Raw genomic sequence first — 19,784 nt, 5'->3', positions numbered from 1 at the left:
AAGAGACATACACAACAATCAGAACGTTCTGAGAAAACTGGTTTATACAAGGTCACAAACCTCCTCTTGTGCTTGATTCATGTTATATTTTGGCCCCAAGCACAGCATAGATTTTTCATTTAGACCACCGGGGCTGTTTGAAACATTGAAAAAAGGGGAGAATATGTCCTCTTTAAACAAATAAGTGTCAGTAAAACACCAACTTATTATTAAGATATTTCAACATCTTCTTTAAATTTAATTGGATAACTTTTAGATTAATTCCATTATCTGCATTAAGAAAGCTGCAACAGTCTGAAAGTCTAAACATGGAGTCTATTAACGAAAGTACATAGTAATTAGCAAGTTATAGCGATTCCCCCTCTTTCATACCACAATGAGTTTGAAAACACTGCAGCTTTGGCTTGACGGAGATCATAAAGCAGTCAAAGAAGATACATTCTTATAGAGAGAATCAGAAGAACTTTAACCCCGTTACAGTGATAAATACAAAGCACATGATTAAAATCTTCTCACAATGAAGCTGAGAGCCATCTCTGTAATATTGCAGAATGTGACAAGGCTAGTTGTGGCAAAGAAAAGGTTTACAATCCTGCTCAAGATCCATTTGAGGGAGCTGGATTTGAAAGCATAAATCACATGAGTGGCAAAACATCTTTGAATAATTTCAACTGTATGCAAACGCACTGAAGTCTGCATTTGTACGAGGAGTTGCTTTATCTCTTCATTAGTTTATCTCTTCATTGGTATGTGAGCAATACCAATCTGCACCCTGCCAAGAATATCTCGGGCACCATGAATGCAAACAGGCACGGTTGTCACTCATGGTGATTCAATGTTTGTATATATGGTGTGGATTTTCTTCTGTGTATGTGTATGGGGTCTGTATGTGAGCTATTTTCAACACTCCCCACCCCCCTGCTTCCTTCTTAGAATGAGGAACAAAGTATATCAACAGTATGCACAGCCACACGTGTTACATCCAAAAGATGTTGAAAAGACAAGAGTAACTGTCTCTTTCTCTCTCTCTCACACCTACACACACACACACACACACACAAACACACACACGTACACATACATTCATCGCCATAACATGCCTCCTCTCCTCATGGCTCTGAGCTGTAAAAACAGCATTTCTCTTCGGCAGGGGGAGAGCCACCCAGGTGAAACAAGGTTAGCAGCCGTCTGTCATCAGCTTTACAAGCTCAGCCCGAGCACAGATCAGAGGAAACTGTTGCCTAACATTTTCATAGCTTACACACCCTCAGATGAGCTTACAATTGCTATGGTTATGAAACAGATCAAAGAAAAACAGGTTTTCAAAAGTGCACTTGTTTTGTTGTCACATGCTGAACTTAATCCTGAGTAAAAAAAAAATGAAGACAATACGCCCTAAGATTAAAGCATCATTACATGAGCTGGTGTAAGCATACACTATGCAAATTAAATCTAGACGGGTAAATGCATGATGCACTTTATGACCATGGGTGGATATTAAAACAAGTTATGCTGCAAGAATGCATGCAGCCTCAGACGGAAACGTCTCTGACTTCCTCAAACACTCCTTGGGGTCAACAGAGGTGAAGATCCTTGCTTTTATTGACAACTAAACCCCATGTCTCATCAATCAACTTCAGAGACTTGCTATGCAGATTTCCTGGAAAAATCCAGATAAGACCTTGAAATCCCCATATGACCTGCTGCTCAAGAAGCAGATGAATTGCAGTGTGGGCTCTCTCAGGGCTAAGAGGTAAGTATTGATACATAGTGTGCCTCCGTGAAGACATGCAACACATGCAAACACAAAGTAAGCCAAGCTCAGGGCTGGACATCCACCCAGGCATGCATAATACATGAGAAAGTGAGGGGCAGTGACCGCTTTCTCCTACAGAACTGCTGACCAGTGCATCCCCCCCCCATACACATTCCCTGTGTGTGTGAGAGAAATCATCTAATGAATGCAAAACGAGCGTGTTTCTGCTGAGTACAGGTCTTCTGCAGCCAAATGCATTGAGTGGATCTAGGCTGATAGAAACCCTGCACTGCACAGATTATCTGATTCAACTCAATTCAGAAGACATTCCACATTCAAGTTTGGTGGACAAAAAGTTTAAAGACAGTGTGTCCCGCGGATTTCAAGTTTTGTACAATCAAACAATTTGTGTTGTATTTCAAATATGGTTTCAAGTCACATTTCACTCCATAATATGCTACTGCTGCCTAGTGGCTCCTCTGCGCCAATACAGTTATTGGCCTATGTAAACTGGTTCACCTGAGTCTGTCATGTCAGCTCTCTTGCACCATCTTGTGGCTTTTACGCATGCAAACTGGAGATTAGTCATTTGAGGCACTATTTTTATTTCACTAAATAGCAAAGTGGCGTCTTCACTGTATTCGGTTTTTTTTTAATGTTGGCGCTGTTGAAGTGTATTTTTAACAGGTTGCAAACTCAACAGAGAACGCAGAGGTCTTGAGGTAGGCACCACGTACGCAAGTACGCAAGATCAACTGTAAGGGGTCAGTGACGTCACACGAAACGGAAACAAAAAACAAATAGTACATTTTGCAAACACAAAACCTCTATTTAATTTGTTGTTAATATATGAAACGGAACTATATACTACAGAAAAACTCGTCATTACTCATCTTGACATTTGTAAACACAATTGTCTAGACTGCTGATCCTTTTTATTGGAAACGTTTAATTCAGCTTTGCATTCTTGAAAGTGACAGCAATAACGTTAAATAAATTGAATAGCCTATAGTAAACATGTTTCATTAATGAAGCACATCTTCTGTGAGTTATTTTGCTTGGTTTTATAGAGTAAATAGCAGCTTATTTTAAAAGGACAGAAAAGGGAAACCCTGCTTGAATAATACCAAGGACATTAAAGCCTGATGAGTAAATGAATGCACACATAAAGTGATTATTCACTGTATAAAGAATAATACTTATTTTCTAAAACAGAAACAAAAAAAGCCTCTGAAGAAAAACACATCTAAAAGTTCTGTTGAGATGTTGATGGAAAAAAAAAGATTGGTTCATTGTATACAAATATGGGAACAGCTTAAAGAAGTTGCAGCTAATTTAAAATGTAGGATTTCATCTTGAATTTCAATAGGCTGCTGCAAATCTAAAGCAACATCTCAACAAAGCCTAGGGTGGACGGTGGAATGGTACAAGTACCCATAAGTAAACCCCAAGATACAAGATGTTAAATAAACATGTTTTGATGATTTATGAACGCATCTCTTTATAAATGTTGTCCAGTTACTTTTTTTCTTGTGAGACTTGTATAATAAAAAATATGCTTTCTTTGCATAAAATGTATATTCGTTGGCAAATTATGTTTGATGATGTTTGCTACTCAATTATTGCACCACATACAATTGTTGCGGTTTATGTATTTGGTATAGTAACTTGGGGGGGGGGGACTAAGATACTACATCCCTGAAAAAAACTCTCAGTGTACAACAACATGTCGACATTGACAGGGAATAGAAAAAATATTGTCCAACAAACAATTATCTTAAATATGATCCTTTACACTTTGTTAGTTAACGTATCAGGAGGTGTTCAGGGTGTTATTGTATAGGTAGAAACCAACTTTGACCAACATAACTGTTGGGTCTGTTGGTCTGAGAAAACTTTGATTCCTTGAAAGACCATTGTTCTAAAAGTCCAGAAGAGATTATGGGCAGAAGTGGAACATTTATATTTCTTAAAAAAGGATACTTTCTAAAATCTAATAGCAATTTCATAATAAACTTTAAAGGCTAACATAGACTTCACATCAGAAACATTACAGACAAATAGAACTGTATAGGTATTTATTGGGAAATGTTCTAAACTGTGGAAATAAATATTAAATCCTGTATTTGACTTAAACCAGTTTAAAGCAGTTTCTTTTAAGGGAAACATTTTTAAATTGTACTAAGTGTGTCAGTTTATTGTACAATCTTTCTCTTCTCAAATACACCTTTCATATTTATCTGTAAGAAAACATGATTATCATCGACCATGTCCTTAGACTCCTGGCATCGACTGACGTCTTTGAAATGTTTCTAAAGTCCATTAGCTCCAAGTCAAGCTCTTTAAGCAACAGTAACATCGAGCTTTCATAACTCAGAGCTTTATTAGTGAAATGCGGTTTAAGTGAAGTAAAAAGCCTCACTAACATTTAAGTGTTCTCATTATTAATCGTAAAAATAGACACCTGAGAATATAAAATTAGTAGATTCAAAGAATTTAACTGCTTTGAGTTGTTGTTTTTTTCAACATGCTGTAATCAGAGGGAATGAAAACCTAATAGTCATTACAATGTTACAATTACATAAAGAAAGGTGCGATTATCAACAAAGTGAATCCACAGTGAGAATAAATATTAAACACTACAAATAATCACAACTCTAAAAGTCAAACTCAGTATGTCATTGGATGAACATCTAGAGCACAAACTAACATCTAGATAAAATGGAAGTTACTTTTGCACATCCTGTACTGTCCCTTAACATATCTGCTGCCGCCATGGTTACGGCAGGGCTCAGGAATGCCATCCTTCCAGTCGGGGCTGCCAGTCACACATGATGAGTGTCGCAGAAAATGTCTCCTGACACTCACTGGGAACACTGTGAACGCTGGTGATCAAGTCCCCACCCACTCATCTGATGGTATGCACAGCAACACATGAGCATACCCGGCTATCTCGTCTTGAGTGGATGACAACATGCCGAGGGTTCTAAAGAGTTCATTACTCACTGTATACCCTTCACAGTGTCCGACCCTCATCCCCCCCCCTACATTTATTTTTTTTAAACACACAGGTTGTGAGTGGCTGCCAGCTGCGTTGGGTAAAGGCCAGGCATTTCACAGTGTCCATGTTTAAATAGGTCACTGCTGTGGGCACGTGTTGCTCTCTGCAGGGGAATGTGTGCTCATGTCCTTAGAGTTAATGGAAGCGGCACCTAACCACAGTCTCGGAAAAATCTATCAGTATGACACATTGATCGACTCAACTCAGCACTAACCAACACAAAAGGTTTCTGTCAAGCTTTTCTAAGGATTATTACCAAGTTCTTCCAACAGGGAATAAAAGCTGACTGGTCCAGATGTTGTTTTTTTAAAAAAAAAGCTTCATTAGTTTCCATTCAGCTGAAAATTCTCCTTCTTAAAGTGCTTTGCATTATCACATATTGTATATAAGTAGTTTGTACCCAAAAATGGACGGATCATCGTGGACAGTACTTTTCTTGGAAAACAACAATTTTTAAAGTAGTGTTCCATGAACTCAGATCATGTTCCAGGTGCAGAATCTGTAGACAAGCTTCTACTTGGAGTATCTTCCAAGACTAGACGTGGCCCTCAGCGGCTTCTTCTGGCTTTTATGGAATTGGCGCAAAACAAAGTCAAAGTTGGCCGTTGTAGACATGGCATAGAAGACATTTGCTTTGTCTGGTATAAGCAACTCTGAAAACAGAAAAACAAAACAGACTATAATAACAGGCATTATTAACACTATTTATACTGGTATACTGTACTGGTACTCATTTTGCTCTCACCTCTGTCTTGCGTGAGGACCTGAGACAGTGTGAAGTCTCGCCAGTTCATATGCTCAAGATGATGTTTCTCCAGTGCCCTTTGAATCACCTGTGTAGTTTTGTCCTGGCTGGTCAACTATGGAAGACAAAGTCGTATGAGTGCTAGTATACAAACCTACAGAAGAAGGATGCTTTTGAAAGCAAGTCAAGTGCAAAATTACAGATTGAATCTGAAGCCTATGGGATGGTGTACAGAGCAGTGGAGTGGATAAAGAAGTATTCACATCCTTATATAAAAGCTTATGCATGCAAAACAATGTGCTTATTGTTACATAACTTAGATGTTAGACCTCCTCCTAGTTTTACAGTACAAACATTGTAGATGCCTGCTGTCTGAGTTAAAGACGTGGTTATGGTGGCGTGATATATTACATAACGGCGAGTGTGAGAGCCAACGAGTCCAGCAGGAAAATTTGACATTAAAAACTTTTACAAGAAGGAGATTTTTTCCTGTCAATTCACTTTTGAAATGTGATTGCTATTTTTTTAGATTCCTGAATGTTCTAACACTCTACTGTTCATGACACAGTAGATGTCATTTAATTGTTATTTTACAAAATGTATTATTCCAAGCTGGTGACTCCTACGGTCATAGAATATATCTGCATGGGTCATTTAATCAAATATAATCAAAATACCACAATGGCACGCAAACAATCAGCTTATGAAAATTAGAACTGAGCTATTCAATGGCTTAATACGTCAATTGGACCGAAAATAATCTGTAAAAAAAACAACTCTCATAAGCATTTATTTAATTATTTGATATTACAAATAAACGGTACATACGTTTATTTAACAACAACAACAACAATCAGCACATTATATAGTTATTACAATTATCTGAAATGCTCTCTTTGAGTATAGCTGATGTTATACAGATAACTCATTTTGGCCATTTTTGCTGCCATGTACTCTTTGTGATGAATATATTAAATCAACTGTATAAGAGTGTGTAGTCAATTCTAATGACCATCTATAAAGTCAGATAAACTCACCAGAATACTTTTGTACATATTTCCGTTGTTTTGTCCAAGGCCCACGCTGACCCTGACTATACAGGAGTCAGCCACCTGGCGGTTATACACCGGCAGGGAGGTCATGGACACGGAGCGTTTGTGATGGGAGGCCTGGGCAGGCTTCGGCCGAGCACTGCCGCAGGATGTTGATGGAGCGCAGTGATCCGTCTGGCAGTCAGAGAAGGAGGAGGGAGTAGGGGGGTCTGGTGATGAGGCCACAGATGAGAAAGAGGAGGAGAAGGAGGAAGAGGAAGAAGAGGAGGAGGAAGAAGAAGAGAAAGCCTCGGACACGTTGTTGCAGGAGTTGTGAAAGGACTGCAGAGAGATCAAAAAACAAAAAATGAGTGCCAGTGGACATACAGTGTAGTCATAACGATTGTGGTTCAGAATTGATTGTTTGGCTTTGCATGGTGCAGCAAAAAGAGCTTTGAATTACATAACAAATTACACTTGTGTAGAGCTCCCGATAGTTTCAATGCTCCTTTAAAAAGGATCCTCTGTGAAGGGAGATTATGCAACTTTCACTATAAAAAATCCATTGTTTGCATCTACAGTAATAATGACGTAAGGACTTCAGGTGCTTTTTTTATTGTTTAATACGGGCCAATGTTTTATACAGCAACAAGATCATGTTCTAAACACAGAAACCTATTGAATAAGGGCACATCATGACTCAGCATTAATAAAGACACTACTGTTGGCGAAACTGAGGACAAAGAATTAAAAGCTCTGAGAAAATGAGACACATGCAAAACACAGGCAGAGATAGAGAGAGAGCGGTTTACCTGCAGTCTGATAGAACAGGCTGAGTTTGGTGAGGAGAGATCTTCCAGCTCAGATGCACTGGATCCAGAGGATGAAACACTGATCTGATCAGCAGGAACCTTTTTAGATCCATCATTCACTGTTAGGAGACTGAAAGAAAAATTAAATTGAGCTTGTGTCAAAGCACCATCAAAATACTCATGTTATATATATATATATATCATGTCAGTCCAAGAAATAAGACTCAAACATTAAGCTCTGCGAATTCAGAAAAGGGGTTTCTGAAATGCTTTGGGAGTACCGACTATGACGTCAGTGTTTGTGTGTTGTGTGCAGGACTGTGTATTTAGTTAAATGTGCATGTACTGTGTGTGTTTGAATACTCAAATGAGAGAACAACATTGATACTCACGAGGAGAGTTTCTTTGTTAGTGTGCGATGGCTCCACGGAGTAGGTGAGCATAAGTCCACTGGAGGCTCCAGCTGCTTTGACAGTTCATAGCTGCAAAGGAAAAAAAAAAAAGGAAATTAGTGCCCCTGTCTCTGACTGAGCTTTGCATACAAAGGAGTGCTTATTTCTGGATAGTGACTTCTTAGATTACATACATTGAGACATGTATGGTCTTGTGGACCACAGTGTTAGTTGTGATGTCTTGTTGTAAAAGTTGAGCATAGTTGTGGCAGGCTGCATATGATAACTTACTATGGCTCTTCCAGTTTAAGCTCATCACAGACGTGGCTGCTTTGATTACATTTTAAAGTGGCACTATTGGAACACTTAGTCAATGGCTATCCTTAAAAAACCAATCAGACAAATAGTTTCAGCACGTGGCTTGACACGTGTTTTCCAGGAACTACAAAACTTTATTTTTCTGAAATTCCAAACACACCCTTTTTGTTTAGCTGAAGGATTGCTATATATATATATATATATATATATATATATATATATATATATATATATATATATATACATACATACATACACAAATACACACACACACATATATATATATATACATACACATATACACACACACACACACACACACATATATACACACACACATTTATTTATTTATTTATTTTTTCAAGTTTGTTTTGACAAACATGTCCCCAACAACTACACTTTACAAACAGATACCGGAAAAATTAACGATTTTGTGAACTTTGTATAGCAGGAGCTGAGTGCTTGTGTAATGGCTTGTCACATTATAAATGTTAAGCAGGCGGGTGATTTGTACCATAGATGACAGGGTTACACCCTTCTCACAACTGATAACAAGGACAGACTTACTGACCAAATGCCATTAATCAGTGTGATGCAACATTTTGATGGTTTAAAACTGTACCTAATGACGTTGGTTAAGACTTATTTACTAAGCAACACACTTTTATTTGATCTTATGGAGAACAAACTCTTAAATGATGGTCAAACATTTTACCAATATAAAGTTCAGATTATGTAACTAAACTTTTATTGGATTTTCCCCTGCCAGTGATCCGATATGAAGGGGTACTTTATTTAGCTCACCTCTCCTGGTCAGTGAGCAGCTTGTGTCCCTGCAGCCACGCAGCGATTCTGGGGTGATTTGTCAGATTGTACTGGGAGCAGGACGCCTGCAGCACACGGATCTGTGACAGAACCTCAAACTCCTGTAGGGAGGGAGAAATGTCTTTAGATAAACACAGAGACAGTGAGATGTCCTGACTGCTGACACCTGTGTTGTTGCATAACCTGTCTGGAGTGCTTCAGGTACTTCCAACAGCTTCATGGCTATAGAAAAGTGTTCTTAAAGACGTCTGTTTACATGTCATAAAAGGTCTCCTCTTCAGAATGTGAAAACATGACGTCAAATGTCAGAAAGCATTCCCCTGTTTACTTTGACAGTATGAATACACTTTACACACTGATTCTAAACTACATTGTCGTCAGTCAGGACACAAGAATTGTATAAAGAGAAAGACAAATAAGATAAAACAAAGAGGATCCACTTACCCTCCTTCTCTTCTCAAAGTTGATGAGCCCACCCTGTCAAAAGAATACACTGTTAGTAAAGTACTTATTTTGGCCGTATCAACACAGCTTATTCATAGCATACAGTATATAGCGATGAAGTGGGTCAGTAGAAGAGTTGTGAAAAATGAACCTCTGGGGACGCAGATGACCTAACGGTTAGGTTGCACCCCATGTACGGAGGCTATAGTCATCCGAGCTGGCCGCCCGTGTTCATGTCAAAGCTGAGGCTCTTTTCCCACATGTTAATCCCCACTCTCTCGCCCCGCTTTCCTACTCTGTCCACAGTCCTATCTAAATAAAGGCAAAAGCTACCCCCCTTCTAAAAAGAGGAACCTAATCAATCCCTACAAACTAGGGAGAACACATTTAGTTTGAAGATGCTGTGTCCTGTGTTTTATCCAAAATGCATTAATTTGGGATTATGATCCTTCTATATGTTAAATAGTCTACCCAACATTGAAGTATTTTCTGCTTATGAATTCTTAATAATGGCAGATGTGTTACTGTCCTGCACATAAATGTCATTTGAAGAGGTGTTTTACCACACCGGTCTCATTGCGTATTAACACTCAGGTTGTTTGTACCTCCACAGTGTCAGGCAGAGCAGTATCCAGCATGGTGAGGACGGTCAGATATGTGCCGAGGTAAGGAACCACTCCACTGGAGGTACACTGCAGAGACATAAAGCACACTCCATTAGGCTTACAGCAGTACTTTGGCTGTGTCGCAGTATCTTTTAAATGTTTTTTAAATAATACCATTAGATTGGTTCTTCCTGAATAGGCTGGGATTAAACAACATTCACACAAGGGAAGTTCAAGTTAGCAGCACTGAGGCATCATGTTACAGCCCTTAGAGAATGTGCTTATGACTCATAAAAGACCCCTGGTCTATTATTACTGCCCTATAATCCTGGTGAACGGAGGCCATTTGAAACTTGTTAACTCGAGCAAGGTTAAACATAGGTTTGAGTCCCTGCCATGTCGAAGATACTCCACCCACACTGAGTGAAACAAACTCTCGTGTGGCATTTAGTGTTCTATACAATATGAAAGGGACTGAACTAAACCCTCCTTCAGGGCAGATCAAAATGACTCTAAGAAGATATCAGATGATACAGGGAAGACAAGTTCAATGATTGCTGACATTTTGTGTTTTAGAATAGCAAGTTGCTGTTAGGTGACACACATCGATGGCACAGGGCTTCTCATTATGACTTCACTCTCGTCCCATCTTCAGGTATTGCTTACCATCTGTCTGGGGACTGGACTCCCCTTGGATATCTTTGGAGAAATGTTATCCACGGTCGCTTGGCCTCTGTCCTGTTGAAGTAGGTCAGATGAAACCATGTTTAGTTACAGGGTACAGGAGCATAACCCGGCCCATTAAGGAAAAGGAAATACAACTTTAGTCTTTTGCATCATGATGTTTATAAACCCTGAATAGCAAGCATGGAAAGGTCACACACAAGTGTACTCAAAGCAAGAACTGTGAGCAAATTGTTAACTGTTCTTCGATACAAGAACAGTATTTATTACACATTAACTTGGATATTCTGCTTAATAATTATCTTGTGCAAGGGACACGTCCAATCCTTCTCACAAGTGTTTACGAACATAAAGGACAGTGATTAGACTTTGCAGGAGGGACTGTGGCAACGCGGGCAAAATGCAGCACCGACACACGACGACAATGACACGTGAAAGAACAAGAAGGAAAACATATGTGAGGATTTAAAACTTCAATTACATTGTGAAGCAGAAATTACTGGTGCAAGTAACAGTGTTGTTTGCAGAGAGTGCTCGTCTATATGATCTATTGACTTTAAAGTCCTTTCACTGCAACTAGACAATAGCCTCCTCTGACGCAGTAGCCTAAAGGAGACTGCGTGAAAGAAAAAAAGGGAACATGATGTTCTCGAGGCCTCGAGTTTTTCATTAACTCTCTGTTTAACGTTTAGCACAAAAATAAATCTTTTTAATGATTTCAAACGAAACCTGTGCACTTTGAGTGCCACTGAAGGTAATCATTTCCAAGCATGTTTTCATTACGTTAAACATTGTTTGTATTCTCTTAACCTACAGCTCATATCCTGTTGACTTTATTCTTACATTATGTTCTGTATTAAAAAAAAAAAAAAAAGCCAGTCAATCCATTTTCCTGAAGGCCTATTTATCCCCTTCTCAAATAGACTGCTGGGACTGAAGGCATGTAACAGCTGCAGCTGGCTGACCTGTCTGCACTAGTAAACATGAACCCTATAGATGCATAAGAAGGTCAAGAATGAACTCAGCGAGACTTCTCATGTGAAGTTAATGGAAAATGTTTTTCCTTGTAAGTTACTTTTGTTTGACAAGTAAAAGAAAAGTGTTTTCTACACATCAAAACAACATTTTATTTAAAAACATGTATTACGATGTATCCACTTCTCTGTGTTACATTCATCTACTCCACAAAGAATTCTTTCATTTCATCACTCTACCTTATATCTAACTAACCTCCACCAGGAGCTCTCTGTTGGTCAGGACACAGTTCTCATCAGGGAAGGTCTCCATGAGGATATCAAACGTAGTTAGGCTATCCCTGCAGGACAGAGCACAGAAAAAACTGTATGTAGCGAATGTGCAGATATAAAGCCACAAACAAGTTACGTGAATGAATAGTTGACTATGTTACACAATGATGTGACCAGTCGGTCCATAACCAGCATTTTACATAATAAAGGCAACAAGATAAAGTTGTGCTTCAGTTAACCTTGATAATATAATAGCTTACTTCAGTGTCCAAGGCTCACATTAAATATGGGTCATCTTAAGTAAGAAACTTGCTGACTTACAGCGTTTACACTGAATTGCACTTGACCAGGGTTCAATGGCCTCATTAAAGGATGATTATCTTGAAACAAAGAAGACATAACCAAAGGTACCGACCAGGCTTTGGCCTCTAATGTGATCATAACACCACTCTACCTGCTCACGGCAGCCCAGGTCTTTCTTAGTCTGTAAACTGCATTGGACTGAAGGGCAGACAGGATGGCCTTGAGAGAGGAGAAGTTCTTAAGTCGACGACATTCCTGCAGAACAGAAAAGTTAGTCAGTTCCTTTTAAAGTGGATATTCCATCAACAAGGTCTAGTTATGCCATTATGAGGTATTTTTGAGTGCAAACTAGCTTTTTTAACTAACCTGTGCTACTCTGATCCACTTCTCAATGATGCGGGCCCGTTGAGCTGGTGTAGTGGGTGTCTGGCGAGAGGAAGGAGGACTGAGGGTGGCATCTGTTGGCCGGCAGAGCAGGGACATGATGACGTTGTTGGTAATGGCATTGAACTGAGCAATGGTGGCTCTGATGGTGGGAGACATGTTTTCCTTTCTGTCTCTTTGCGACCACACACAGCCCAGACATTGGTATGGCACCACTTTGGCAAACAGAGCCTGAGCAATTAAATAAAAAAACATTCATAAGCAGTCAATTATCAGTGTGAAACAAAATATGTAATCATCTTTTAAATAAAAAAAAACCTATCTGCTAACGTACAGAGTCCATTTGGGTGAGCTGTTCAGCAATGGCTGCAGCAGAGAAATCCAAGATGCCACCTTGATCCTGAGAGTTATCACATCCTGAATCCTCATCACCAGAACCCTCCTCTTCACGATCAACATCAGCAGAGGCAGGACCAATATTTGTCCCAGCTTCTAAAAAACACACACAGAAGAAATGTTTTAAATAGTGAATGATTTATTCACAGTGCTAACAGATTTCATGATGGTAATATTGATGTACATGGGAAAAGGCCTATTTCCATCATACTATGTTGTGGAGGATCACCTTCATTCTGAAACCTCCTGAGCAGTTCATCTGCTTGACCAGCCAACGAGCAAAAGTTCGGCTGACAGTGAATGTTGTCATGAACAGCAGAGCTGATACTTAGGTGATCCAACAGCAGCCTGAGGGCTGCGTGTAAAGGAGGGTCTCTGAAGTCCTCACTGTACTCGTCCAACCATGTCTGGACAAAGGCCAACAGAGGGCTGAGGGGAAGTGGAAAAATCATTAGGGATTAACTATTTAACAAACACTAAAAGCCACAGAGACACCATAGAACAACTGGATAAAGAATGTAACCCAATTGATTTTTGAGTTTTATTTAAGTCATCAATGATTATGCAGAATTATAAACTAAATATTTTCTGGCTTACCTGCTGTAGCATTCACTGTTGTCTAGATCAGAGGCAGAACTGTGTCTATGGGGAAAAAAACATTGAAAAAAATTCTGTACATTCTTGACGCATATTTATTATATATTTTTTGTTTCATTTAAAAACAATATTGTAATTATTATTTGCAGCTGGTCTGCAGCTCACCTGACCCTTGAATCATAACTAACCACAGTCTAAAACTGCTCTATAATCGTTGTTGTTGAAAGCCACAAGACAATAAGCACATGCTAGGTACTTATTATTACATCAAAGTAGGAGACTGTTGCTTTGTCAGCGAAACAATGTAGCAACAAAAGATCCTGACTCAACATAGTGACTTTGCATCTGCAAAACCCATGTTGTTTACCAGAATCAAGCACACCTGCAGCTATTCATCATGTTTTAAAAAGGAGCCTGTGCCACATAATCAGGGAAGAATAAACTCTGCTAACATGCTAACATTTGAAGAAGCTGCAGGAGACAGAAAGCCTGAATCTAGATAAAGTGCAGTAATATAATTTAACAACATTTTGGAAATAGCTGAAACAGTAAATCTAGCTAGTTATTCTAGTATCAAAATCTCCACACAAAAAAACCCCTCAACAATTAACCTTTTTTCTAGTTTGTTTGATTTATAAGAAACCTAATAGTAGAAATGACAAAACTGTGTTTGCGATGATTATGTTCAAAACTGGCGCAGGAGCACAAAACCAAAGTAACTTAGTATAGTTTTTATACAGCTATTTCCATAAGTATTGTTATTTTAGCATATTGTTCAGACCAAATGGACATGTATAATCTTAAAGCTAGCCTTTCCCACATCACTTTAATTAATGATGAACAAATAAGTTTTAATATAGCTTATGTACTCTATCTAAAATAGCTACTTTCACTGATTGTAGATAAGCTTAACTTACTGGCTGCTGGCTGTAACTTAATATTTACCATAAAGACATTAGACTGCTTTCAACCTTCTTTTCTCAATCTCAGTAATGAACTTAATGAAGGGTGTTTTCCAAAATGTCTGATTATTCAACAAAGAAAAAATGGACAAAATCAGAAAATAAGTGATTACAAGGTGACTCTACCTTTGGAAGAGCAACTCAATGAGCTTTGAGGTTTCACTGAAGGTTCTGTATGTGGAGAGGAAGATCCTGCTGTAGTCCTGCTCCTGGCACCCTGGGTCGAGGAGGTGGTTCATAAGCATGTCCAGGGTAGCAGCCTTCAGCCGGCGCACCTTGCAGGTTCGGTACTGGATAAAAGCGCAACACGGGCCCATCTTAGTGGGGCTGGAAGAGGAGGGGACAGGCTCTCGACGCAGTGTGATCCCATAAACTGCGCCGCCCTCATACTCCTCACCCCATTCCTGCACTGGGTTCTGAGGATGGTAAAAAAAATACAGACAGGGGTCAAAACCACACTTATAGTAATGATACAGGTCACAAACAGAGGGGTCAGCCTGGGCCATGAGGGAACAAAAATAACTGCAAGCCTTCATGCCAAAATGACCAGAATCTTCTGCTACACAAACAAGTGACACAACGCCACCAATACTTAAACAAAACAGCAACGCAATAATGCTTAACCATAATAACTGCAGTTAAGTGAGTAATAACAGTAATCAGAAGGTCATCCACTTCACATGCGAGTGGTTTTCATTTCATAATTTTCCCCTTGCTACACAGCGAGTGAATTATCCAAGATCTTTGTAGGTTCAGAAAATATTTATGGACAAATAGGGGGTTATAAAAGGTTAGGACGTTGAACGGTACGTAAAGCAAAATACATAAACAAATACAAAATGTTGGCTAAATGTCAGAGAGCTCCCAGTTTTCTCTGATGACCAATTTAAAAAGAGACTGAGAGGCCTGTGGGCTGCCAGATCAGTGACTTTATGTTGTTTGAACATTTTTGCTCCTCATTTAAAAACAGGCAGAAGAGCAGGCCCTGTTTGATCTGAGTAAGAAATATTTATGAGTGTGTGGGTGATTGCCTCTCCAGAAGCCACTTGATACTACATACAAAACACTTTGTGATGGAGTGAATCAAACATGAATACTGAGCAAAATAAAGGCTCTGATGCATAATATATTATGGTCCAGAGGAACCACTAATTATATTGTGAATTTTATATTGAAGTAATAATTACCACTAATACCACTAATGCACTTTGAGGCTTCTCCCCAAGAATCACAGTAACAAAACTGACACGTGCCTTTGAAACGCTCTTTTTTTGTATTTGCAGTACTTACGCCATAATAAAATGGCGTCTTGTAAAAGTGAATTTTCCAAATCTGCTGGCACCTATACATTTCCCAAAATGCATCTTGGCAGCATTCTGCCTCTGCCTTAAAGAAGTAGTCTTTGGTGTCATGACCCAGTATGTAATAGAGTTTCTCATTGAAACATTTACATTTAAGGCTTAAAACAAAGGTAACCTTGATGAAATAACCATGACATCACTATTCCTTTGTACTTAGAAGGCTCCACTGTACTTTATGTAGGTATCTGTTTTTTTTAACACAAGGAGAAACTACAGTAACAGGTAAACCAAAATGCATGTGTAAAAATGAAGAAGAGCACTTTTTAATACCTGCTAACAACATACATATCTCAATAATACTTCTTACATGACTGCTGTTTAATCCATCTGCTTTATACAAATCCTTTACAAATCTGTCTGAAGCAGAAAGTGAATGGTTATTTCTGTCAATTAATTATTTTTATATGCAGAAATTGTACACTGGACACTTCTCATGAAAAAAATACGAAGTTAACATTTTGTCAAAATGATGACAATATTAGAACACAGAAGATATACTGAGCACTGTGAAGGAGATTAAAACTGAGCCTGAGCTCATAATTATTGAAGAGTTATCGTCATGAGAGGACTTGAACCCTCATATGTAAATTATTATTTAAATGTCTTACTGGAAAGGCAAATGTGTATACTGATGTGTTTGCTGTTGCAAACCAGTATCACACAAACACAAACCCAATTGTTCCACATAGAAACTTGTTTGTTATCTGCACAGACGGGAACTGTGTATTGTCTTCTATTGTTAGTCTGTGCCAGCTATGGTGGTACAAAGCACCGCTAGAACAGCCTGTTTTCAATCAGAATAAGACAATTTAAGATTTCCCTCTTTATTTGGGCTTAACAGCCATATTAGTGATTTAACAGCATTCAAAGCAGTTCGTGGAGCTCATATGTCCTGGGCAACAGGTATTTCAATGAAATAGCTTCCTGCAAACAGTCACAATCTTTTGAAAACCCCTTTCTTATGCATTATGCAAATGCCATGCAAACAATTTTCTTTAAAAACGTAATAAAAAACAAAGTCCAAAAAACAAGCAAAAGTAGTTTTAAATATAATAATTCTGTATACTATTACAAATGTGTTCTTTTGCATGTTTCTGGTTTCTTTGTGTCCTTATCTCAAGCAAAATCTTAGATGAGATACAGCAACTATTTGCTCAAAATGGCCCAAAGAAAAATAACTAAGTGATAGTCATGTCTCTTGCTGTCATTGTACACTGTCCTACAAAACAGTAAAGTGGGCTGTGTTTTAGCATTCTTAGTAAAAAATAAAAAAGTCTCGCTATGGCCTAGTAGACTCATACAGACAGCTAGATACATGTGTTAAACTCCACTATTTTTTTGTGGACAAACAGGTTGAGCTGTCTGAATTATTTATATACGAAAAGTGCAAGCTTTAAGAGACTTGTACTTGTTGACAAAGGAATCTCTTTATATGTTTTTTTTTATTTGTTTGCCATCTTATACAGAGAATAACTGACTTGCTTTAAATGGTAATATGGAGAATACTGTACACAGGTCTACTCCACGCTGTTTACATTAGCCATAGATCACTATATTCTTCAGTTGTATCAAACAATTGTCTTACCATTGTTAACTCCCATTTTCCCATCTCGTCCCTTCGACTAGGGAGTGTTGCTGTCCATCTCCGCAGGAATTGTAGGACTGAGAAACTGCTGTTTAAAGGTTGTGTATCAGAAGACTTAAGGCTGCATCCTGAAATAATTAAAACGATTTTCAAATGATCTTGTTTAAGACTACATTAGCGCTCCTGTAATACAAATGTAAAGAGGACTTAGACTAATCAGTGATCGCTACATTTCACGCCTGCATAGAAATGTGTCGGGCTGCAGCTCCCGTGTGACGCTCTAGTTATTATAAACGAAGACGGATGACCCCTCCACGGCTCCGACTTGTCTTCTCTGAGTAGCCAAGTCAACTGGATCCTGCAGGACTCGCAGACAGGTTCTCTCTTTGACTGTGTTCAGCTCCACTGAAACTCGGGACTGAGAGTTACAGTGGGAGGTAACTTTCTTTGTGACGAAGTGTTGACTGTAGGAGGAGTGAGAGAAGGTGTGTCCGCCTGTGGGCTCGCGATTGTGTGACGATGACTATGTTCAGAAGAAGAAATGCTGGAAAGAATGTATTCGAGTATCTTTTTAGGGTGGGGCAGGGTCTTAACGCCTTCTGAAAAATGTTTGCTCTCCGACCCCACTTTCACTGTCGACATCCTTCCAGCTTACGCACAATCGACATTTCACTTTGATGTTTCAGTTGTCACTTGCTAAAGAAAAAAATCATGATATACATTTATTGTCGTAGCCTACATTAATAGCCGTGCATTTCTGCATTCATTGATTCAAGACTTATGTCTACTTTACCAATTAATTAAAGGAGAAAATACACTTTTACAAGAGTTTTTTTTACATATATTTGGGTAACATGCAGTGACTGTCTCATGACACAAAATAAATCCATCCAGTCCTTTGTTAGTGCTCTGCATAAGTCTTACAACACAGAGAAAATTGCTGATTCAAATTTTCTCAACTTGTGACATCACAAGATTCTTCTTTAAAAAAAAACCTCCCCTCCCCTATTTTCTCCACCCATGGACTCCACCTCTAGCCTTGAGCAAAACACTACTTGTATTTTCATGCATTTTGCAATCAAAGTGCTCATAAGGGTTTGACTTAACCTGAAACAATCACATTCATTCCATCAGCTGTTAGCCATGCAAGTCATTGTTCCAAAATCAACAATGTTTGGAATTGAACTGATAAACAAACATCTTGAGCAAAGGATGGACGTTGGCATTCCGTCACCACTAAAATGTGGGGCTGTGGTGACGATCATAGACTGCTAATTCTATCATTGAGAATGCTAATGTGGTGAACACATTGTGTGATACTAAATAAAGAATAATCAGGGTAATGAGTTAGTTTCTTGTCTTGTGTGCTTAAAACCAGTGTCATCTGAAACAGTGGTGGTCAGACCACAAACGTGCAGAGCCATAGCTGTTTATGGTGGGTGTAGAAAACTTTTTAAACACGTTTGTTTTTCTTTTATCTGAAGACGATTTTACTGTCTGGTGTCCAAACTGCCTGGTTTTTCATTAAATAATTCTGATTGGTTGAAAAATATCATAGCTTTTGCCTTCTGTTCCTCATTAGAAGTTTGGGCAGGTCAAGAGAGCTGATCAGTTAATATTCTGTGATCTAGAATGTGGATCCAGCTGCTACATGTAGCTAGCAGGAGTCAGCAGAGGTTGTTTATCACGAGTGTGTGTCTGAGTCTGGAATTGTGTTTGGTTAGAGAGATGGTTTAGTGCCAGCTCCTAGATTGGATTGATCTGAGAAGATGGTAGGTGTGAAAATAAAGAGGAGTATAGACCATTTTTTGATTTAAATCGATTTAAATATCGAAATGGACATCAAATGTGTTGTGATTTATTGTATTCATATTGTAGCTAAACCTCTGGGGAAAGACTTGTGTCATCTCAGGTAATTGGGGACTGATTATGTGTTGGTGTAATGCAAAAAATATGGATGGCAGCTGTCATAAAACTGAGCAGAAGTAAAAGACAAACTGTTCTGGCAACATAAATTAACCGATCTTCTTCTCACCTTGCTGGAATTTGTCACCCTTCGTGCTTCATAGACATCACATTGGGGCAGCTGTGGCACAGTTTGTAGAGTCATTTTCTCTCAACTGGAAGGTCAAGGGGTTTTCCCCCAGCTCCTGCAGCTACATGTCCAATGTACCCCAAATTGCTCCTGTTGCTGGCATATGAATAGGATTAGTTACTTCTGATGGTCTCACTATAGCAACCACTGCCTTAAAGGTGTGAATAGGTATGGCTATGAC

The 19,784-nt window shown here is 38.8% G+C and overlaps 1 protein-coding gene across 1 annotated transcript; it reads right to left on the bottom strand.

Annotated features, from left to right (window-relative positions):
* Positions 1–2,564: 2,564 nt before the first annotated feature.
* LOC306838578 (ral guanine nucleotide dissociation stimulator-like 1) lies at positions 2,565–17,992 on the bottom strand. The gene is made up of 17 exons (XM_079366830.1): positions 17,509–17,992; positions 14,689–14,978; positions 13,601–13,645; positions 13,233–13,432; positions 12,942–13,099; positions 12,590–12,838; positions 12,375–12,478; positions 11,904–11,988; positions 10,656–10,727; positions 9,990–10,076; positions 9,385–9,417; positions 8,920–9,041; positions 7,798–7,887; positions 7,406–7,535; positions 6,600–6,935; positions 5,563–5,677; positions 2,565–5,470 (listed from the first exon to the last, which is right to left on the bottom strand). Exons 1-17 carry the CDS (start codon positions 17,530–17,532, stop codon positions 5,331–5,333), a joined length of 2,280 nt encoding a protein of 759 aa, XP_079222956.1. The 5' UTR covers positions 17,533–17,992; the 3' UTR covers positions 2,565–5,330.
* Positions 17,993–19,784: the final 1,792 nt, after the last annotated feature.

This window comes from Symphodus melops (assembly GCF_947650265.1).
Source record: "Symphodus melops genome assembly, chromosome: 17".
Lineage (NCBI taxonomy): Eukaryota > Metazoa > Chordata > Actinopteri > Labriformes > Labridae > Symphodus > Symphodus melops.
The sequence above is the reverse complement of the archived record's forward strand: the minus strand, read 5'-3'. Positions and strand labels throughout refer to the sequence as shown.